This window comes from Amphibalanus amphitrite, unplaced genomic scaffold (assembly GCF_019059575.1).
Source record: "Amphibalanus amphitrite isolate SeventyFive unplaced genomic scaffold, NRLGWU_Aamphi_draft 000004F_arrow, whole genome shotgun sequence".
NCBI classification, from domain to species: domain Eukaryota; kingdom Metazoa; phylum Arthropoda; class Thecostraca; order Balanomorpha; family Balanidae; genus Amphibalanus; species Amphibalanus amphitrite.
The window spans coordinates 1573356-1596744 of NW_024881501.1; the positions used below are offsets into that span (position 1 = coordinate 1573356).

Below are 23389 nucleotides of genomic sequence, written 5' to 3' on the forward strand. Positions count from 1 at the left end.
TTAGGGTGGGTGTCAAGGTCATCTGAAGGTCGGGTTAGGTCATTGACCTTTGGTGACCTCGGGTGACCTCGGTTCACTTTTTCGAGTTTTACATGTTTCTAGGCTAGTTTTTGGAGCTGAATTCGAATTTAGCAACCATTTGAGCATTTACGAAGTAGTTTTGGTGCCTTCGTAACATGTTACGAAGCTGTCAGAGGCGGTTGACACGTATTACGAATACCCGTCACAACCCCTACCGGTTGACCTGACCTGACCTGACCCGACCTGGTCTAAATGCCTAAAGACATCATCTCTGATCAAAACTAACACGATATTCGTGATCAGCACCTCGGAAAACCACATAGATAGCAGCGGGCCGCCACACTTTACGACTTTCTAACAGGTCCCGATTTTCCCGGTTTTCGGGTCATTGACCTGACCTGGAAGGTCACCCGATGACCTAAGACATTAAAACCTTAAAATTGGGTATCGTCGGCTTCCTCTCGTGACGGGCAACACGCTCGTTATTTCCGCGAAGCTCTAGCTCGATCAGGGGCCAAACGCGAGGGGGGGGGGGGGGGCGTACCAACTACCAACCCCCTTGTGCCGTCGAAGGACGCAAAATGGCCTGTGCCAGCGAGGTGTAAGGGGGGCCGAAACGGCTTGTCAGGAGGGCGCTAAACGCAGAGGGCGCCTGTCTGGAGGGCGTTGTATGGTTAGGAGGCCGCTATACAGTGAGGAGGCCGGCGACAGGTCAGGAGAGCGCTGTACGGTGAGGAGGGCGCTATAATACGATAAGGAGGGCGCTGACAGGTCAGGAGGGCGCCGACAAGTGTGGACGGCGCAGACAGATTAGGAGGATGCTGTGTGTTAAGGACTATGAAGGCGTCGACTGGTCAGTCCAGAGGGCGCCGAATGTGAATAGGGCGCCGATAGGCCATACGAGCGCTGGATGGCGAGAAGGGCGCCGAACAGAGAGAAGGGCGCTGAAGATGAGGAGGGCGCTAGATGGTCAGGAGATTGGGGGTGGATATCCGGCAGTCCAGGATTGTGGGTGCATCTTCACCCACAAAGAGATATAAAATTGTTAACCTGGGCGCCAGTGCCGCATGGTGTACCGCAATGGCTTACCGTCGATGGCGCCTAGAGTGCTGGACATTAGAAATGCGCCTTCGGCGCCCCGAAATGATCGTGGAAGGCGCCATCCAGGGTGCCTTCGGCGCCCTGGCTGAGGGCGCCTGCTAGATTTGGGAGGGGTGAAGCCCAGAGTGGGCTTCGGCGCCCCTTGGCTGCGTCCCTGGTCATTCCTAAAAATGTAGCACTTTAGGGCATTTGTAAAGACCCACTTTCTAGGAGAACAGTTTACATAGCCACGCCACCAGCCGCACGCCACTCCATGGGTAAATGCACATAAACACAGCCAACAGTGATTTGCAAAATGCATATATATGCATTGATGCAAACATCTACGGCTTTCCCGTTTCCGTGCGGTGGTGTGTTGTCACTAATTGCCGGCCGTGGCGGTGGTGTGTTGTCACTAATTGCCGGCCGTGGCGGTGCGGTACCTGGCCGTCCGGCGGGGATCCGGCGCCCGTCCCCGCCGGGGGCGGATATCCGCCGATGGCCGTCCCGCCGGCCGACAGCTCCACCGCGCCGCGGCCGCTGCGCAGCGGCCATTGTGACGCCGCTGATGACTGTGTGCATTGTGCACTCTGCACTGCATGGTGCTACCCCAGAGTGGAGGCCAAAGCCTCCGTTATACAACAGGTGTGCGACTGGTCGCCGCTGCGGGACCGCTGCGCACACGGCTCTGTATCCGGTCAGTGGAGCCGGGGGCGGCCCGGGGACAGCGGGACCGCGGCAGGCTCACTGGCTCACTACTCACTGCTCAGGCTGCTCTGTGGCTCGGACGCATGGTTCACTGTTGAGTTCAATGATCTATAGCTCGGACGCAAGACCCGCTGCCGAGCTCAATGATCTATAGCTCGGACGCGAGGTGCGCTGCCGGGCTGAAGCTGCACAGCTGGGGCTCTGCGCTGTCCCGCCGTTCGCCCACACACTGCAGCTCGCTGTGACTCACGGCTGTGACTCCGCTGTGACTCACGGCTGTGACTCCGCTGTGACTCACGGCGACTCACGGCTGCAGTCGCTGCGACTCACGGCTCTGGACAACCGTCCACGCCCGCCGGCACGCAGAGATCTGACAGGGTACAAATCGGCACCCATGCTGAACGATCAGAAAACCCGGAATACTACCCGAAGATAATATCTAATGTGAACACGCAAGCTGGTATGCCCTTACATCCATTGCGGCAAACAAGCAAATACAGCAAGGCGCTGGTAATCGTCTCTGGGTCGATCCTATGAAAAACACGTTTTTCAGTTCCGGCATTTATTGGGGCATAAATTCAAACTTTTTGAAAATCCGGTTTATCCCACGTCTGTCAAGACAGCCTCAGATTCAGATTCACTTTCAGAATCACATTCGGACCCCCTTAGATTTTCATAAAAACTGGTCCATGGGTACAGTTTTGGACGCTGATTCCAATGGTGAAGTCTGTTTTTCGCCACATATTATACTTTGGCCCCTAGAGGCATTCAAAGTTTTTTTTGGGCGAAGGGGGACCCCCTTAGATTTTCATAAAAACTGGTCCATGGGTACAGTTTTGGACGCTGATTCCAATGGTGAAGTCTGTTTTTCGCCACATATTATACTTTGGCCACTAGAGGCATTCAAATTTTTTTTGGGCGAGGGGGGACCCCCTTAGATTTTCATTAAAACTGGTCCATGGGTACAGTTTTGGACGCTGATTCCAACGGTGAAGTCTGTTTTTCGCCACATATTATACTTTGGCCCCTAGAGGCATTCAAAGTTTTTTTTTTGGGAAGGGGGACCCCCTTAGATTTTCATAAAAACTGGTCCATGTGTACAGTTTTGGACGCTGATTCCAATGGTGAAGTCTGTTTTTCGCCACATATTATACTTTGGCCCCTAGAGGCATTCAAAGTTTTTTTTTTTGGGCGAAGGGGACCCCCTTAGATTTTCATAAAAACTTGTCCATGTGTACAGTTTTGGACGCTGATTCCAACGGTGAAGTCTGTTTTTCGCCACATATTATACTTTGGCCCCTAGAGGCATTCAAAGTTTTTTGGGGAAGGGGGACCCCTTAGATTTTCATAAAAACTGGTCCATGGGTACAGTTTTGGACGCTAATTCCCATGGTGAAGTCTGTTTTTCGCCACATATTATACTTTGCCCCTAGAGGCATTCAGATTCACTTTCAGAATCACATTCGGACCCCCTTAGATTTTCATAAAAACTGGTCCATGGGTACAGTTTTGGACGCTGATTCCAATGGTGAAGTCTGTTTTTCGCCACATATTATACTTTGGCCCCTAGAGGCATTCAAAGTTTTTTTTTGGGCGAAGGGGGACCCCCTTAGATTTTCATAAAAACTGGTCCATGGGTACAGTTTTGGACGCTGATTCCAATGGTGAAGTCTGTTTTTCGCCACATATTATACTTTGGCCCCTAGAGGCATTCAAAGTTTTTTTGGGGCGAGGGGGGACCCCCTTAGATTTTCATTAAAACTGGTCCATGGGTACAGTTTTGGACGCTGATTCCAACGGTGAAGTCTGTTTTTCGCCACATATTATACTTTGGCCCCTAGAGGCATTCAAAGTTTTTTTGGGGAAGGGGGACCCCCTTAGATTTTCATTAAAACTGGTCCATGTGTACAGTTTTGGACGCTGATTCCAATGGTGAGGTCTGTTTTTCGCCACATATTATACTTTGGCCCCTAGAGGCATTCAAAGTTTTTTTTTTGGGGCGAAGGGGACCCCCTTAGATTTTCATAAAAACTGGTCCATGTGTACAGTTTTGGACGCTGATTCCAACGGTGAAGTCTGTTTTTCGCCACATGTTATACTTTGGCCCCTAGAGGCATTCAAAATTTTTTGGGGAAGGGGGACCCCCTTAGATTTTCATAAAAACTGGTCCATGGGTACAGTTTTGGACGCTAATTCCCATGGTGAAGTCTGTTTTTCGCCACATATTATACTTTGCCCCTAGAGGCATTCAGATTCACTTTCAGAATCACATTCGGACCCCCTTAGATTTTCATAAAAACTGGTCCATGGGTACAGTTTTGGACGCTGATTCCAATGGTGAAGTCTGTTTTTCGCCACATATTATACTTTGGCCCCTAGAGGCAATCAAAGTTTTTTTGGGGCGAAGGGGGACCCCCTTAGATTTTCATAAAAACTGGTCCATGTGTACAGTTTTGGACGCTGATTCCAACGGTGAAGTCTGTTTTTCGCCACATATTATACTTTGGCCCCTAGAGGCATTCAAAGTTTTTTGGGGGAAGGGGGACCCCCTTAGATTTTCATAAAAACTGGTCCATGGGTACAGTTTTGGACGCTGATTCCAATGGTGAAGTCTGTTTTTCGCCACATATTATACTTTGACCCCTAGAGGCATTCAAAGTTTTTTTTGGGCGAAGGGGGACCCCCTTAGATTTTCATAAAAACTGGTCCATGGGTACAGTTTTGGACGCTGATTCCAATGAAGAAGTTTGTTTTTCGCCACATATTATACTTTGGCCCCTAGAGGCATTCAAAGTTTTTTTTGGGCGAAGGGGGACCCCCTTAGATTTTCATTAAAACTGGTCCATGGGTACAGTTTTGGACGCTGATTCCAACGGTGAAGTCTGTTTTTCGCCACATATTATACTTTGGCCCCTAGAGGCATTCAAAGTTTTTTGGGGGAAGGGGGACCCCCTTAGATTTTCATAAAAACTGGTCCATGTGTACAGTTTTGGACGCTGATTCCAATGGTGAAGTCTGTTTTTCGCCACATATTATACTTTGGCCCCTAGAGGCATTCAAAGTTTTTTTTTGGGCGAAGGGGGACCCCCTTAGATTTTCATAAAAACTGGTCCATGTGTACAGTTTTGGACGCTGATTCCAACGGTGAAGTCTGTTTTTCGCCACATATTATACTTTGGCCCCTAGAGGCATTCAAAGTTTTTTGGGGAAGGGGGACCCCCTTAGATTTTCATAAAAACTGGTCCATGGGTACAGTTTTGGACGCTGATTCCCATGGTGAAGTCTGTTTTTCGCCACATATTATACTTTGCCCCTAGAGGCATTCAGATTCACTTTCAGAATCACAATCGGACCCCCTTAGATTTTCATAAAAACTGGTCCATGGGTACAGTTTTGGACGCTGATTCCAATGGTGAAGTCTGTTTTACGCCACATATTATACTTTGGCCCCTAGAGGCATTCAAAGTTTTTTTTTGGGCGAAGGGGGACCCCCTTAGATTTTCATAAAAACTGGTCCATGGGTACAGTTTTGGACGCTGATTCCAATGGTGAAGTCTGTTTTTCGCCACATATTATACTTTGGCCCCTAGAGGCATTCAAAGTTTTTTTTGGGCGAGGGGGGACCCCCTTAGATTTTCATTAAAACTGGTCCATGGGTACAGTTTCGGACGCTGATTCCAACGGTGAAGTCTGTTTTTCGCCACATATTATACTTTGGCCCCTAGAGGCATTCAAAGTTTTTTTTGGGGGAAGGGGGACCCCCTTAGATTTTCATTAAAACTGGTCCATGTGTACAGTTTTGGACGCTGATTCCAATGGTGAAGTCTGTTTTTCGCCACATATTATACTTTGGCCCCTAGAGGCATTCAAAGTTTTTTTTTTGGGCGAAGGGGACCCCCTTAGATTTTCATAAAAACTGGTCCATGTGTACAGTTTTGGACGCTGATTCCAACGGTGAAGTCTGTTTTTCGCCACATATTATACTTTGGCCCCTAGAGGCATTCAAAGTTTTTTGGGGAAGGGGAACCCCCTTAGATTTTCATAAAAACTGGTCCATGGGTACAGTTTTTGACGCTAATTCCCATGGTGAAGTCGGTTTTTCGCCACATATTATACTTTGCCCCTAGAGGCATTCAGATTCACTTTCAGAATCACATTCGGACCCTCTTAGATTTTCATAAAAACTGGTCCATGGGTACAGTTTTGGACGCTGATTCCAATGGTGAAGTCTGTTTTTCGCCACATATTATACTTTGGCCCCTAGAGGCATTCAAAGTTTTTTTTTGGGCGAAGGGGGACCCCCTTAGATTTTCATAAAAACTGGTCAATGGGTACAGTTTTGGACGCTGATTCCAATGGTGAAGTCTGTTTTTCGCCACATATTATACTTTGGCCCCTAGAGGCATTCAAAGTTTTTTTTGGGCGAGGGGGGACCCCCTTAGATTTTCATTAAAACTGGTCCATGGGTACAGTTTTGGACGCTGATTCCAACGGTGAAGTCTGTTTTTCGCCACATATTATACTTTGGCCCCTAGAGGCATTCAAAGTTTTTTTTTGGGGGAAGGGGGACCCCCTTAGATTTTCATTAAAACTGGTCCATGTGTACAGTTTTGGACGCTGATTCCAATGGTGAAGTCTGTTTTTCGCCACATATTATACTTTGGCCCCTAGAGGCATTCAAAGTTTTTTTTTGGGCGAAGGGGACCCCCTTAGATTTTCATAAAAACTGGTCCATGTGTACAGTTTTGGACGCTGATTCCAACGGTGAAGTCTGTTTTTCGCCACATATTATACTTTGGCCCCTAGAGGCATTCAAAGTTTTTTGGGGAAGGGGGACCCCCTTAGATTTTCATAAAAACTGGTCCATGTGTACAGTTTTGGACGCTGATTCCAATGGTGAAGTCTGTTTTTCGCCACATATTATACTTTGGCCCCTAGAGGCATTCAAAGTTTTTTTTGGGCGAAGGGGGACCCCCTTAGATTTTCATAAAAACTGGTCCATGTGTACAGTTTTGGACGCTGATTCCAACGGTGAAGTCTGTTTTTCGCCACATATTATACTTTGGCCCCTAGAGGCATTCAAAGTTTTTTGGGGGAAGGGGGACCCCCTTAGATTTTCATAAAAACTGGTCCATGGGTACAGTTTTGGACGCTGATTCCCATGGTGAAGTCTGTTTTTCGCCACATATTATACTTTGCCCCTAGAGGCATTCAGATTCACTTTCAGAATCACAATCGGACCCCCTTAGATTTTCATAAAAACTGGTCCATGGGTACAGTTTTGGACGCTGATTCCAATGGTGAAGTCTGTTTTTCGCCACATATTATACTTTGGCCCCTAGAGGCATTCAAAGTTTTTATGGGGCGAAGGGGGACCCCCTTAGATTTTCATTAAAACTGGTCCATGTGTACAGTTTTGGACGCTGATTCCAACGGTGAAGTCTGTTTTTCGCCACATATTATACTTTGGCCCCTAGAGGCATTCAAATTTTTTGGGAAGGGAGACCCCCTTAGATTTTCATAAAAACTGGTCCATGGGTACAGTTTTGGACGCTGATTCCAATGGTGAAGTCTGTTTTTCGCCACATATTATACTTTGGCCCCTAGAGGCATTCAAAGTTTTTTTTGGGCAAAGGGGGACCCCCTTAGATTTTCATAAAAACTGGTCCATGGGTACAGTTCTGGACGCTGATTCCAATGGTGAAGTCTGTTTTTCGCCACATATTATACTTTGGCCCCTAGAGGCATTCAAAGTTTTTTGGGGAAGGGGGACCCCCTTAGATTTTCATAAAAACTTGTCCATGTGTACAGTTTTGGACGCTGATTCCCATGGTGAAGTCTGTTTTTCGCCACATATTATACTTTGGCCCTAGAGGCATTCAGATTCACTTTCAGAATCACATTCGGACCCCCTTAGATTTTCATAAAAACTGGTCCATGGGTACAGTTTTGGACGCTGATTCCAATGGTGAAGTCTGTTTTTCGCCACATATTATACTTTGGCCCCTAGAGGCATTCAAAGTTTTTTTTGGGCGAAGGGGGACCCCCTTAGATTTTCATTAAAACTGGTCCATGGGTACAGTTTTGGACGCTGATTCCAACGATGAAGTCTGTTTTTGGAATCAGCGTCTAAAACTGTACACATGGACCAGTTTTAATGAAAATCTAAGGGGGTCCCCCTTCGCCAAAAAAAAAACTTTAAATGCCTCTAGGGGCCAAAGTATAATATGTGGCGAAAAACAGACTTCACCATTGGAATCAGCGTCCAAAACTGTACCCATGGACCAGTTTTTATGAAAATCTAAGGGGGTCCCCCTTCGCCCAAAAAAAACTTTGAATGCCTCTAGGGGCCAAAGTATAATATGTGGCGAAAAACAGACTTCACCATTGGAATCAGCGTCCAAAACTGTACCCATGGACCAGTTTTTATGAAAATCTAAGGGGTCCCCCTTCCCCCAAAAAACTTTGAATGCCTCTAGGGGCCAAAGTATAATATGTGGCGAAAAACAGACTTCACCGTTGGAATCAGCGTCCAAAACTGTACACATGGACCAGTTTTAATGAAAATCTAAGGGGGTCCCCCTTCGCCCAAAAAAAAACTTTGAATGCCTCTAGGGGCCAAAGTATAATATGTGGCGAAAAACAGACTCCACCATTGGAATCAGCGTCCAAAACTATACCCATGGACCAGTTTTTTATGAAAATCTAAGGGGGCCCCCTTCCCCTAAAAAACTTTGAATGCCTCTAGGGGCCAAAGTATAATATGTGGCGAAAAACAGACTTCACCGTTGGAATCAGCGTCCAAAACTGTACACATGGACCAGTTTTTATGAAAATCTAAGGGGGTCCCCCTTCGCCCAAAAAAAACTTTGAATGCCTCTAGGGGCCAAAGTATAATATGTGGCGAAAAACAGACTTCACCATTGGAATCAGCGTCCAAAACTGTACCCATGGACCAGTTTTTTATGAAAATCTAAGGGGGTCCCCCTTCCCCCAAAAAACTTTGAATGCCTCTAGGGGCCAAAGTATAATATGTGGCGAAAAACAGACTTCACCGTTGGAATCAGCGTCCAAAACTGTACACATGGACCAGTTTTAATGAAAATCTAAGGGGGTCCCCCTTCGCCCAAAAAAAACTTTGAATGCCTCTAGGGGCCAAAGTATAATATGTGGCGAAAAACAGACTTCACCATTGGAATCAGCGTCCAAAACTGTACCCATTGACCAGTTTTTATGAAAATCTAAGGGGGTCCGAATGTGATTCTGAAAGTGAATCTGAATGCCTCTAGGGGCAAAGTATAATATGTGGCGAAAAACAGACTTCACCATGGGAATCAGCGTCAAAAACTGTACACATGGACAAGTTTTTATGAAAATCTAAGGGGGTCCCCCTTCTCTAAAAAACTTTGAATGCCTCTAGGGGCCAAAGTATAATATGTGGCGAAAAACAGACTTCACCATTGGAATCAGCGTCCAAAACTGTACCCATGGACCAGTTTTTATGAAAATCTAAGGGGGTCCCCCTTCGCCCAACAAAAACTTTGAATGCCTCTAGGGGCCAAAGTATAATATGTGGCGAAAAACAGACTTCACCATTGGAATCAGCGTCCAAAACTGTACCCATGGACCAGTTTTTATGAAAATCTAAGGGGGTCCCCTTCCCCAAAAAAACTTTGAATGCCTCTAGGGGCCAAAGTATAATATGTGGCGAAAAACAGACTTCACCGTTGGAATCAGCGTCCAAAACTGTACACATGGACCAGTTTTAATGAAAATCTAAGGGGGTCCCCCTTCGCCCAAAAAAAACTTTGAATGCCTCTAGGGGCCAAAGTATAATATGTGGCGAAAAACAGACTCCACCATTGGAATCAGCGTCCAAAACTGTACCCATGGACCAGTTTTTATGAAAATCTAAGGGGGTCCGAATGTGATTCTGAAAGTGAATCTATATGCCTCTAGGGGCAAAGTATAATATGTGGCGAAAAACAGACTTCACCATGGGAATCAGCGTCCAAAACTGTACACATGGACAAGTTTTTATGAAAATCTAAGGGGTCCCCCTTCCCCAAAAAACTTTGAATGCCTCTAGGGGCCAAAGTATAATATGTGGCGAAAAACAGACTTCACCATTGGAATCAGCGTCCAAAACTGTACCCATGGACCAGTTTTTATGAAAATCTAAGGGGGTCCCCCTTCGCCCAAAAAAAACTTTGAATGCCTCTAGGGGCCAGAGTATAATATGTGGCGAAAACAGACTTCACCATTGGAATCAGCGTCCAAAACTGTACCCATGGACCAGTTTTTATGAAAATCTAAGGGGGTCCCCCTTCCCCCAAAAAACTTTGAATGCCTCTAGGGGCCAAAGTATAATATGTGGCGAAAAACAGACTTCACCGTTGGAATCAGCGTCAAAACTGTACACATGGACCAGTTTTTATGAAAATCTAAGGGGGTCCCCCTTCGCCCCAAAAAAATTTTGAATGCCTCTAGGGGCCAAAGTATAATATGTGGCGAAAAACAGACTTCACCATTGGAATCAGCGTCCAAAACTGTACCCATGGACCAGTTTTATGAAAATCTAAGGGGGTCCCCCTTCGCCCAAAAAAAAATTTGAATGCCTCTAGGGGCCAAAGTATAATATGTGGCGAAAAACAGACTTCACCATTGGAATTAGCGTCCAAAACTGTACCCATGGACCAGTTTTTATGAAAATCTAAGGGGGTCCGAATGTGATTCTGAAAGTGAATCTGAATGCCTCCAGGGGCAAAGTATAATATGTGGCGAAAAACAGACTTCACCATGGGAATCAGCGTCCAAAACTGTACACATGGACAAGTTTTTATGAAAATCTAAGGGGGTCCCCCTTCCCCAAAAAAACTTTGAATGCCTCTAGGGGCCAAAGTATAATATGTGGCGAAAAACAGACTTCACCATTGGAATCAGCGTCCAAAACTGTACACATGGACCAGTTTTTATGAAAATCTAAGGGGGTCCCCCTTCGCCCAAAAAAAACTTTGAATGCCTCTAGGGGCCAAAGTATAATATGTGGCGAAAAACAGACTTCACCATTGGAATCAGCGTCCAAAACTGTACCCATGGACCAGTTTTTATGAAAATCTAAGGGGGTCCCCCTTCCCCCAAAAAACTTTGAATGCCTCTAGGGGCCAAAGTATAATATGTGGCGAAAAACAAACTTCACCGTTGGAATCAGCGTCCAAAACTGTACACATTGACCAGTTTTTATGAAAATCTAAGGGGGTCCCCCTTCGCCCCAAAAAAACTTTGAATGCCTCTAGGGGCCAAAGTATAATATGTGGCGAAAAACAGACTTCACCATTGGAATCAGCGTCCAAAACTGTACCCATGGACCAGTTTTTATGAAAATCTAAGGGGGTCCCCCTTCGCCCAAAAAAAAACTTTGAATGCCTCTAGGGGCCAAAGTATAATATGTGGCGAAAAACAGACTTCACCATTGGAATCAGCGTCCAAAACTGTACCCATGGACCAGTTTTTATGAAAATCTAAGGGGGTCCCCCTTCCCCCAAAAAACTTTGAATGCCTCTAGGGGCCAAAGTATAATATGTGGCGAAAAACAGACTTCACCGTTGGAATCAGCGTCCAAAACTGTACACATGGACCAGTTTTTATGAAAATCTAAGGGGGTCCCCCTTCGCCCCAAAAAAACTTTGAATGCCTCTAGGGGCCAAAGTATAATATGTGGCGAAAAACAGACTTCACCATTGGAATCAGCGTCCAAAACTGTACCCATGGACCAGTTTTTATGAAAATCTAAGGGGGTCCGAATGTGATTCTGAAAGTGAATCTGAATCTGAGGCTGTCTTGACAGACGTGTTTATCCCAACATGTTAGGGTAAACGGCAAAAACAAACACCTTAGGTACTATATAGTAAGTAACTATATACCAGCATCAGAGCATGTCGCAATAAAAGGATTTATCCTTACATGTTCAACTGAACAGAACTATGAACGATCCAACACATACAGTGCGTGTGGAATGTGGCTGTTTCCGATTGTTGCGCCGGCTAGCAGATGGTAACCTATCAGCCCGCCACTACTATCCAGCGCACCACCCTCCCCGGTCACACGCACACATCTGTGTCCCTCGGCCTCACTGGCGGCCCTCCGAGTCTCTGCGCTCTGCCTCCTCCCTGGGGCCGTCTCGCTCTGCCGCTGTGTCTGGGCTGTGCCGCCGCTCCCAGGCGTCCATCAGCCGCTGCAGCGTGGCCGCGTACTGGGCGCTGCCGCGCTCGGCGTGCTGCAGGCCGGGCAGCCGGAGCCGCAGCCGCTCGTACCAGCTGCCGACGGCGGCCAGGTGCGTCAGCGGCACGCCGACAGCGCGCGCCTGCGCCACCGTCACCGCCAGGCCCAGGTCGGCCAGGCTGGCCGCCTCCCCCGCCAGGTAGGGCGTGCGCTGCAGCTCGGCGTCCAGCACGGCCAGCGCCTCGGCCAGCGGCGGCAGCGCGTCCGCCGGCGGCCGGCCCGCGCGCCCAGCCATCACCGGCAGGTGGTACTCCTTGAGCCGCGGGTAGAGACACGTGACGTCGAACAGCGTCCAGCGCAGGCCGGCGGCGCGGCCGCGGACGGTGTCGGGCAGCAGCGCGGCGCCGGCCGGTCCGGCCTCCTCGGCCAGGTAGGCCATGATTGCGCGGCTCTCGGTCAGCACGGAGCCGCCGGCGGCCTCCAGCAGCGGCACCTGGTGCAGCGGGCTGAGCGCCCGGAACGCCGCCGTCAGCTGCTGGCTGCGCAGCACGTTAACGCGCACCAGCCGGACGCGCCGGCGCAGCTCGGGCAGGCAGCTGAGCGTCAGCAGCACCGCCTGAGACGGCGGCGGCACCGCGTCCCAGTACAGCTTCCACTCGCCGGACACAGGCGGCTCGGCGATGGCGGCCGCCAGCTGCTCGTCGGTCAGCTCGGGGCTCGGGTGCTGCTCCGACTCCATGGCGCGGCCGGCCCGTCTCCGCTGAGGCACGGTGCTCTCACGGTATCCGCCGAGCTGGACTCGCGGCGACCAGTCACCGTCACTGGAGGATGGGTCGTCTTGGGCCGGCGTCCGGCCGGGCGCGCTCACTACACGGCGCGGCGTCCTGCCCGGCTCGGCGGCCGGCTGACTGGGCGGCCCGGCGCCCCCCGCTGGCGGGAGGTGCTCGGTAGGTGCCGCCGCCCGCCGCCGCCGGAACTCACTGCCCCGCGCGGCCCCCTCAAGGCCGAAGTCTATCCCGATAACATCGACGCTGGAACGCTACGGCCGCAGAAACAGCTCAGCTGGGCTCAGTTTGAGGAGTGAGAACCACACAGCCACTGCCAGGTCCTTGTACGTAAACACATCACATGCACATAATGCAGCCCCTGTCTCACTGCGTGGAAGATATTCATTTTTTCGATAAAACCGAGAATAATTCGCAGGCTATGGTATCAGTCGATCCTGACTCACTACAGACAAACGCGCGAAGCTCCACATAACGAAGCTCCACACGCGCGATGGGCAAATAGGCGGATAGGCAGGCCTTTATTACCGTTTACCGTACCGTATGTGAAGCGGTTTTTAGGCAAAAAAAATTCTGGCAGGCGGCAATTTTTCTGTTGGTAAAACTAGCCTCACGATGATTTTTTTCCCTTGTTATAAAGAAATCAGGTCTAGTGACAGTTAGATACAAATTTAAGTCGCCGCTTGGCGGCAAATGTCGGAACAGTCAAAGCTGGGCCAAAACTACTCCCGAGAAACTCGCCCTGGAGACGCCTCTGCGCAAGGTATAAGCTCAAAAATTTAACACAATGTGCCCAATGAAAAGCAAGGAAAAGTTACCAAATTTCGAGTCCCTAGTTTAAGCGGTTTTCCGTCGAGAGCAAAAAAAAAACTACAGAAGGAAGGGGGCCGATTCGCCCCCCCCCCCCCCCCACCAGTAATAGGGTTGAGTTATTTTATTGATTGCTAAGAATCTTTAGTTGAAATTAGTCCATTTTTTCCTTACTAGAGTAAAAAGTTAACTTTTTTTTACCAAACAATGCCCTCTCGGCTCTCACTATTCACTTATTATAATTTTAATTGTGAAAACATTTTTAGCACAAATAAAATGCAAATGTTTGATTGAGCAGTGTATGCAAAGGAAGCACATTTTCAGTTATGCAGGAAAATGCTGAAGTAAGACTTGTGTCAAAATCATTCGAATATAGGTAATAAGTCCGACACCGAGACAGTCAAAAAATGCGTATAGGACACATGTCATTGCTGACGCCGAAGCTGACTCGCCTGTAATAAAATCGGTCTTAAATAAATACCGGACAAACTGTCCCACCCAACCGGCAAAATAACCCTGCTAGCGGGGCAATTTGGCCACTTTGCAGACCTCTGTAAAACGTCAAAATTGAAGTATAAGTAGTTGCTCCATAATTTTCAGTTTACTGCACAAGAAAGTAAAATGAATGCTACACCTGCCAGCGTTTAGAGAGCGCAGAAATATGTCGCCAATATCGAGCTACAGGGTGCGCAAAAAGTTCTGGCCCATTTCTGTACTTCGATAAACGAATGCAATCGGAGTGAATATTATAATCAACGCTAACACCACACAGGTGGTTTGCATAGTGATCAAACCAGATACTTTCACTCGCCTCATGCGCGATATAATCCCCTTATCGGCAATGACCTTCTTTACACGGAGGCGAAAGACTTGCATGTCTTGATGATGTAGGTGGGGTCCTTCGTCTCCCACATCTTCACAATATGTGCCTTCAGGGCCTCCAAATTGGAATTGGACACTCCCTGTACCTCATCCTGTAAAACGCTCTAGATGCTTTGGTCAAGGGGTTCAGGTCGGGTGACTGAGGGGGCAATATCTCATTAAGCCAGCAATGGGCCTCTCCCCCGAGCTCCTCCGTTTGCTTGTGCTGGATGGTTCTTGCGCGTGTTTGCGGGTGTTCTGTCCTGCTGGAAAACGAAATCGACTTTTGAATACGTCTTCAGGATCCATGGGGTGACGTCACTGTCAAGTAGACGCTCATACATCGTCCCGTTCACCTTCTTATTGGCGTCAATGAAGACGATTGGACACTTTTTGCCGCCCGACCGTGGGCTGTCCTGGATGGCCATAAGACACGGCAGTCACATTCTTAGAGTTTTGACTGGACGTGACCGGCCTGACCTGGGGGCATCCTCCAGGACCTCCGCTATTCGTATCTGGCTTTGATACGCGTAATTGCTTGCAGGGGCTCCAAATTTCATTGCATTTCGCAACTTGCCCAACAGTCATGCCCGATTCGGCCGCGCCGCGCGCAGGTATCCAACGACAGTGTGACGCTTAGCCTGCCTCCATGACTGGCCGTTAATGGTCTGCTTTGTTCGACATCTGGCTGTGTAGCAGGATCATTGAAGATATTGTGTGCGGCTATTGGCTTCCCGAAAAGCAGCCGCAGCACGCGATAGAAGCGCTTACTGTAAGAGGGTCAGAACTTTTTGCGCACCCTGTGCATAAACATCATGTGTTAGAGACATAAACATCATGCATAACCATCCTCCCCTACCATATCGTGTTTACTATCCTCGAAGCCATCGCGTCGGTGTGTGTTCTATAAAGACTCTGTTCAACTTAACAATAATTTTCTAAGTTCCTGCATGATAGTGCGTTAGGCTAGCACGCGGCACGCGGCTTGCACAGATGGTTTTCTTCAAACGAAAGCTGTTTAATACCAGATTGAACCGTTTAAAGTGCAAAGAAAGTGAAATAGGAGGAACGCTTTGGATAATAGGATCAGTCCGATGCCCTTAGCAACCAGGACGAGTTGTAGCCTATGTTTCCGGTGGCACTCCGTGCATTTTGTCCCTGACGGCGGCGGCGGAGGATGGTTCACGGACCTGCAGGAGCCTTCGGCGCTGCCTTCCGCGGCTGAAATCACTCCATTGCCTCGGTCAAGGTCGCCTGACTCGGGGTCCGGGGCTGACGTCTGACTTTCCGGTGAGTCTGCGAGGAGCAGCGCTGCGTTCCGGGGCCCGCGCGACCCAGTTGCGAGGTGCAGCGGGCCGACCGGCCGGACCCGTCGGTCCGGTCGGTCCCCCTGCGGCCGGCTCGGCGCTCAGCCCCCCAGTGCAGCGCGGCGGGGCCGGATCCGCCACATCCCGCCGCGATCTGGTCCGACGACAGAGAAAGTCGGCCAGCGATAGGCGAAATGTTGCCGGCGAGGACGGGGTTGGTCTCAGTGAGTGTCTGCGCTCGTCCCGGGGAGCAGCCGGAGCTCTGCGTGAGCCGAGAGGAGCGAGATGAGGGTAAGTGGCCGCCGCCGCACCGCCGGCACCGGCGCGACACGGAGACGCAGCCAGCTCCGAGCTGGCTCAGCTCGGTGTGGGTGGGACGCCGACATCAGTCACATAATGCACACATTAGAGTGTGTCCAGACATGTCGAGCACACGCATACAGTCTCATTTATCTCTCTGAGCAGGTTCCCTCCAACGCTGGTACGCCGATCCGCCTTCAGAGGATGGAGGCGTGCATTTGTGCCCGAACTCAGATGAAAGTCAGGAATAAGCATTTGTTATCACTTTGTTGATCGCGCTTTTAAGCTTTCACAACTTCAAGCATAAGAAAGCAGACGCATTGAAAAAGTAGTGCCAGCTCATGCGCCTATCAACTTTATAGTTTAAGCTTCAAGAAACAACTTTTCACGGGTTTCTTTATCATCACTTATCTATTCACCCATCACACTCTACATTACGCACACACAACGGCGGCCCTTCCCCGGGCCTGTCCCAGCGGCCCTTCCCCGGGCCTGTCCCAGCGGCCCTTCCCCCGGGCCTGTCCCAGCGGCGCAGCCCCCGTGCCAGCGGGATGGTCCCAGCTGTTGAGGCGCACCGGTGGGGATGGTCCAGCGGGATGGACCAGCTCGGGATGGTCCAGCAGGATGGACCAGCGGGATGGTCCCAGCTGCTGAGGCGCACCGGTGGGGATGGTCCAGCGGGATGGTCCAGCGGGATGGTCCAGCGGGATGGTCCCAGCTGTTGAGGCGCACTAAACAGCGGCGGAACACTAATCCACCCTTATTCTCCTATCCCACGTCCCTGAAACGGTCATGGACCGAGAGGGACAGCCAAACTGAAAGGGCAAGGACAAAACGAAAGCCTATAGCGCGTATTCTCTTTACGTCTGAGCCGATGGTCGGTGGAGCCTATATCAACAGTCAACGCTGATAGAGCAGATCGCTTCGCCGCAGACAGAGTTCACTTTGATTCGTTCCCAACTAACGAATCAAAGCCTCGGTCGTTTAGAATGGGTTAAATTGGATTAATAGTCACATTGAAGCAGCCTGATGGTGGATACATAATTCCAATGAGTAATGATGATCCAAATAACATAGGTACCAACTATGCCAGCAGTTGACTACAGAACGATGCTCCACTTTTCGCAGCCAATTAGTTGCCTGGAATGGTAGGCTATGCCGCATCAAACTAACTGAGATCACAGTTAAATGCTGTGACCCAATGCTCACAAAAGACACGTTTAATTGCATGATAAACGGCACAACTTAGCGTTCCAGTCAACTGATAGCAGTAGCGGCGGAACACCTTCAATTAAGGGTGGGCATTGCCGACTTTTGGTCCCATTCTTTCCATGCAACGCCCATAGGGCTAATGTTAAAATGCCCAAATCAAAGGGGGGCACGGTGCCCCGGTGCCCTCCCCGTTCCGCCGCCTATGACTGATAGCTTCTGAGGAGCTTCTGAGGTTCATTCTGTAGTCAGCTGTACACACGGTAACGTTTTTGGCAGTGTTTCAATACGGACTTTAATGTAAAGTAACTATCAATGTCATTAACTGCTTTCGAATGTCAGCTCCAGAGAGAATCCATGCCAACGTTATGTGTCATTGCATAGTTTGCTGTCAGAATGACGGCGGAAAGTCCCCCCCCCCCCCGGCTGTCGGTCGTTAGTGGGTGAGCGGCAAACTCGCACGTCTCGTTAGAAAGTGCCACTCGGACATGACGGGCCGGCTGGCTCGCGCGCTGCGGAGATGAACCAGTTCCTTCGCCAGGCAGATTCCCTGCAAAGATGCCACGCCAACTAGTTACACCGACAACCGGTCGGGTATTTTTTTCAGAGATCACTCTCGCGCTAGGAACGTGCCGACTCTGCTAACTTTCTAGCGACATGCGTTGCGCAATTTCTCGACAAGCAGCACTTCTTAAACACCTGATAGACCGGATTATTAGTCCCTCTTGCCGGATTTGTTTAGCTCCTGTATACCTAGCTTGATTACTTTCACTTTCAGAGCTAGCGCACGCAATTGAAGGGACAGCTTGCACGTCTTTCCGAGTGATGTTGTCATAAATCGTTTAAACTGTTTACCAAACTCCCCATAGATTACTGTTCAGTGTCCCCTCATGAGTGGCTTTCCCGCAACACAACATCCGTCGTATCGAGGATCTTTATAATACTGTGCGCCCCAGTTGCCAGTATGAGTGGCGCCTGCACCCGCTGGTTGGGCTCAGCGCGCCTGCAGTCTTCTCACCGGTCGGGCGCCCGTTTCAGGTGCTCGCCTGGGCTACCCTGCTGGCGGTGGCCGCCGCCGAGCGGGCCGCGCAGGGGCGGGACGACTCGCTACCGCTGGGAGACCACGCCGTCAGCTACGGCGGTCCCGGCATCTACGGCACCTACCCGGGCGACGGCGCCGCCTACGAGACCGACCACTACGTCGCCAACGACGGCGGCTACCAGTTCTCGGAGAGCGCCGCCGGCTACAAGGGCGGCTACCAGCCCGTCAACTACGGCGACAACAACGGCGGCTACGGCGGCGACGAGTACAGCCCCTACTACGAGAACTACCACTACGAGTACGGCATCGACATCCCGCCCCTGAAGGCGCTCAAAAAGGGCATCAAGTACGGACTGAAGAAGGGCCTCATCCTGTGGGCCAAGGGCAAGACGGGCTTCCAGGGGCCGTACGGCTCCGAGGGCTACCACCAGTCGGGCGGGAAGGGAGGCTCCCTGTCCAACCAATACGAGGCGCCGCACGAGGTCAGCTACGGCCACGGCTACGACTATCCGGAGGCGTACGACCACCGGCGCACCGGACTGTTCCGCAGCCTGTTCAAGGAGGAGGGCACCTACGAGGAGCCCGAGAAGGTGCCAGAGTACAAGGGCAACGGCCAGACGTACGCCAAACAGCACCCGAGCCGCCGGCCGCGCAGCCACGGGTACGCCGACAGCTACGGCCACGAGCCCGAGCACGGCGGCCAGTACCACGGCCCTCCGGCGGGGTACGGACACGGCGGCGGTCACGGTAAAGGCGGTCACGGTAAAGGCGGTCACGGTAAAGGCGCTCACGGCGGTGGATATGGCGGCCATGGCGGTCACGAGAAGGGTCACGGAGGTCACGAAAAGGGACACGGAGGTCACGGCGGCTATGGCGGGTACGAAGAGGTCGGGTACGGCGGCCATCACGGAGGTCACGGAAAGGGTCACGGAGGTCACGGAAAGGGTCACGGAGGTCACGGCGGGTACGACGACTTCGAGGAGAGTTACGGTGGGCACCATGCTGGACACCACGGCGGATACGGCGGCGGGCACCACGGCGGATACGGCGGCGGACCCCACGGCGGGTACGGCGGACCCCACGGCGGGTACGGTGAATCGTACGCATACGATGAGTACTACGGTGACATCGACCCCTTCTACTACAACTACCAAAAGGGCAAAGGCAAGGGCAAGGGCCACCATGGCGGCAAAGGAAAAGGCAAGGGCAAAGGCTACTTCGCTAGCTTCATGGACATGTTCGCGTACAAGCCAAAGTACAAATACTTCCCGGTGTGGATCCCTAAGTTCAAGTTCTTCGTGCGCAAGGTGCCGATCCCGGTGCCCAAGCCGTACCACGTGCACGTGCCAGTGAAGGTGGCCAAGCCGGTGCCGGTGGCCAAGCCGTACCCGGTCGCCAAGCCCATCCACATCCCCGTACCGGTCCGCTACGAGGTCCCCATATTCAAGGTCAACAAGGGCTACGGCAAGGGCAAAGGCCACGGTAAGGGTCACGGCAAAGGTCACGGCAAAGGTCACGGCCACGGCTACGGATACGAGGATGACTACGGACACGGCCACCACTTCAAGGGTCACCACGGCAAGGGCCGCCACAAGGGCGCCGTGTTCGGGTACGGGCCGCCGCGCCAGGTGGACACCCACGGCTACGGACCGCCCAAGTCCTACTTCGGACAGTTCCACGGCGGGTGAGTGCGCGGCGAGCGGCGAGCGGCCGCCGTCAGGAAGCCGGGGCCCAAACAGAGAGCGCGCTAACTGGCTTTCATACACGGTCACTGAACGTCTAATACTAACAGTCACAAAAAAACATCGGCTAGGATGCTGAGAATGCTTGTATGATGTAATAGTTTCATTTTGCCAAATGAGAAGTTTCCATGATATGATAAGTACTTGAGAGTAAGACATATGTATCAGCGGCCGAACGCAGAGAGGCCAGTCCCCTGTGCGGGCTGGGTGCGGTTTTCGACTGGGTGGCGTGTCCGCGGCGCTCCGCCCCGCCCCCCGTCCCGCCACTGACGGTATCTGTGTTGCAGGTTTGAGGGGGTGCATGGATCCTCCTTCCACCCGCCGGCGGCAGCGGGGAAGGGGCACGGCGCCGGCGCGGCCCCTCACGACGCCCCGGCCGCTGCCGACGCTCCGGCCGCCGCCGACGCCCACGGCCGCTCCTCCACCCTGAGGAGGCGCAGTGGCGCGGCTCCGAGACCGGCCGCGACCGCCCCGAGACCGGCCGCGACCGCCGGCTCTCCTCAGCGGACCAGCGCAGCGAGCCGGGCCGCAGGAGACAGAGCGCCGCCGACGCAGCAGCAGCAGCAGCAGCAGCGGCAACAACAGCAACAACAGCAACAGCAGCAGCAGCGGCAACAACAACAACAACAACAACAACAACAACAACAACAACAACAGCAACAGCAGCAGCGGCAGCAGCAGCAGCAGCAGCAGCAGCAGCAGCAGCAGCAGCAGCAGCAGCAGCAGCAGCAGCAGCAGCAGCAGCAGCAGCAGCAGCAGCAGCAGCAGCAGCGGCAGCAGCAGCAGCAGCAGCAGCGGCAACAACAACAACAACAACAACAGCAGCAGTCAGATTCCAGTCGAGTTGTGGCGCTGACCAGGTCCTCCCCGTTATGAGCCGACGTTCAGCGTCCTTAGAACGATGGGGCCGGGTGCAGGTGCAACTCGCTGCCCGCGTCAGCGAATTTAGGATGTAGAGAAATGTCCCAGGAGGTGAGTTCAGCTCAGTGGACAGGTTTGCTCAAGTTGCACAGAGGGCGCACCAAGCAGCTAGCTAACCACATGCCAAACTGAGGTGCCCGCCGGCGCGGCGGGACGCCAAACGCCCAGCTGGGGTGCCCGTCGCTGAGTGCCACGGCCGACCGCCGATGTGGCAGACCTCTGTGGCGCCACCGTGCGTCCTGTCCCTCCAGACGGACACGACACACGGGGCGCAGAGGGCGGGTCAGCCACCGGCGCGGCACGCCCGCCCCTGGGACGGCCCGTCGGCTCCGGGGGTGTGGTGTCGCCTGCCGGGGCCGCGCGAGAAGCATCACTGCAGCGCGAGGCAGTCGCGGTATATCTCACCTGAATGAGACTCAAATATGGTGCCGTCTTCACTCCCCAGCCACCTCTTACCGAGTGCCACACTGCCCGGTGACCTCTTTGCACGAACAGGGCTCGCCTCACTGCGTGGTTAGCCTTTCTTCTGCAAAAACAGACTGGCAACACCGTTCCGTAGTTTTCATCCTCAGGACCTTCAAATCCTTCTCCTCCACCCTTCAGCCCCCTGTTCTCAACAAAACAAACAGACAAACAAGCAGAGACTGGCTCTCAAAAGCTATCTGTCGGCCACTCAAAATTCATAACGCAAAGACGCACGATGCTGAACACCTATAACAAAATTAAGCTCATCATCTACATATATTATAATTTGTCTAAATTTACACTTATTTGACAGCAATAGATAACAGTTTGTTTTGACGATAGCTCCAAGTGAAAGTATGAAGTGTTGCGCCTCCATGGGTGGAGACTTCCACTGGCGTCCAACTGGCATCTAACTGATTACTGAGCAGACGTCCAAGTTGGCGTCCAAGTTGGCGTCTAACTCTTGGACGGAGACTTCCAAGCTAGACGTGTCTAAAGTTAGCAGTCACCAAATAGACGCAGCCGCCGTCCAGCTAGACGCGTCTAGGACTTAGACGCGTCCAGCTAGACGCGAAATGGAAGCCTCCACGATACATTAGTCTCAGAGCTATTCTCGGTGCTGTCGAAGAATAAATCCTAGCCACGGGGTGAGACGAGGGCTGTACTTCGTGGTGAACAGGGACCTAGCCGGTGCGCGCAGAGTAAGATTTCATCAAAATAATTAATAACCGTTTTCACAGTGACATGCAAGTGGACACGGTTGACCTGCGTGAAAATAGCTACAATTACAACTTTTATTATTCATTAAAACAAGAGCAAAAACTACAGTGCTAAGTTTAGATTATTATGAAAAACAAAGACAAAAACAACTTATGCCAAATCTGGAACAGCTACAACATTAGTGAGGAATAATGAAGCCGTCAAAATACCACAGTCATTATGCACTAATACATATGTATAATATCGGCAGTGGTTTGGTATTGGTACACCAAAAAGCTAGTTTTATGCTGACGTTGAATAGACATGTTAAGGTCACTTCATCTGAATCAAAATTTTCTTAACAGATCAAGCACAAACAGACGCAGAGAAATGAGTGTACTAGTCCGGATACTACATAGTTTAGAAATGTTGTAGGTATGTGGAGGCGCTAGGTACGTCACAATGTCTCGCTGTGGATACATCTGTATCGTTTTTGATTCGACATTGCCTGTTAATCTTGCGCGACTTTGTTGACGTTTTGTTGTCGCGCCAATTAGGGGCAAGTCCTTTTGTTATGGTGTTAGTGTTCTAAGTAATTGTATTGAAATAAACGTTTATGTAAAATGATGTCTTGGAAGCAAGGGCGGCGGAAATGTGTGTGTGGGGGAGGGGGTATCGGGTCACAGTGCCTCCTACCTTCAGGGGTGGGGCAAAAACATCTTATTCCCCCAACCAAAAAATAGTCATCAATCCAAAAACTATTATTTTCTGAAGATGTAACCCAAGCTCCTCTGAATTCCTCCCCAATTCTCTTTTGTTACACTGATAACCCTTAAATATATTAGTTATAAATTCGTCTGACTTCTTTTAGAAGCCCGGTATAAAACGTTGTTTTGACACCAGTTTGATTTTTTTTTTAGTGGGACATCTCTCCAACGGGCTCTTGTCCCAATTATAGGAGAGAGCACCTGCTCCTCCCGCCGTCCTATTACCCACCCCCCAGGCTACGGCTGAAGTGGGAGCCTACCCCACACCTGGTGACCCTATATTTTATCACCCACCCTATATTTTAATATAGGGTGGGTCTGCTTCTCTTTGTCTCTGGCTCTTCTGAAATGTGTCGTATTTTTTATATAAGATGAATTTTTACCTTTAAGCGCCCGAAAGACAGCGGCGGTACGGGATAAAACTATTAAACCGCTCGTAGGCAAAAAAAAA

General features: G+C 51.0%; 2 protein-coding genes across 2 annotated transcripts; one reads left to right on the forward strand and one right to left on the reverse strand.

Moving 5' to 3' along the window:
- Positions 1 to 11666: 11666 nt before the first annotated feature.
- LOC122376947 (glutathione S-transferase 1-like) lies at positions 11667 to 12909 on the reverse strand. Its single transcript, XM_043356947.1, has one exon. It carries the CDS (start codon positions 12767 to 12769, stop codon positions 11939 to 11941), a length of 831 nt encoding a protein of 276 aa, XP_043212882.1. The 5' UTR covers positions 12770 to 12909; the 3' UTR covers positions 11667 to 11938.
- A 2995-nt stretch (positions 12910 to 15904) lies between these two features.
- LOC122377047 lies at positions 15905 to 22795 on the forward strand. The gene is made up of 3 exons (XM_043357034.1): positions 15905 to 16084; positions 18341 to 20028; positions 20374 to 22795. The coding sequence occupies exons 1-3, from the start codon at positions 16079 to 16081 to the stop codon at positions 20960 to 20962; spliced, it is 2283 nt and encodes a 760-aa protein (XP_043212969.1). The 5' UTR covers positions 15905 to 16078; the 3' UTR covers positions 20963 to 22795.
- Positions 22796 to 23389: the final 594 nt, after the last annotated feature.

Excerpts from the sequence above, each read along its gene's own strand:
- LOC122376947 (XM_043356947.1), bottom strand. The coding sequence starts at position 12,769 with ATGGAGTCGGAGCAGCACCCGAGCCCCGAGCTGACCGACGAGCAGCTG.
- LOC122377047 (XM_043357034.1), top strand. Across the intron at positions 20,029-20,373 it reads TTCGGACAGTTCCACGGCGG|GTTTGAGGGGGTGCATGGAT; the intron begins GTGAGTGCGCGG and ends TCTGTGTTGCAG.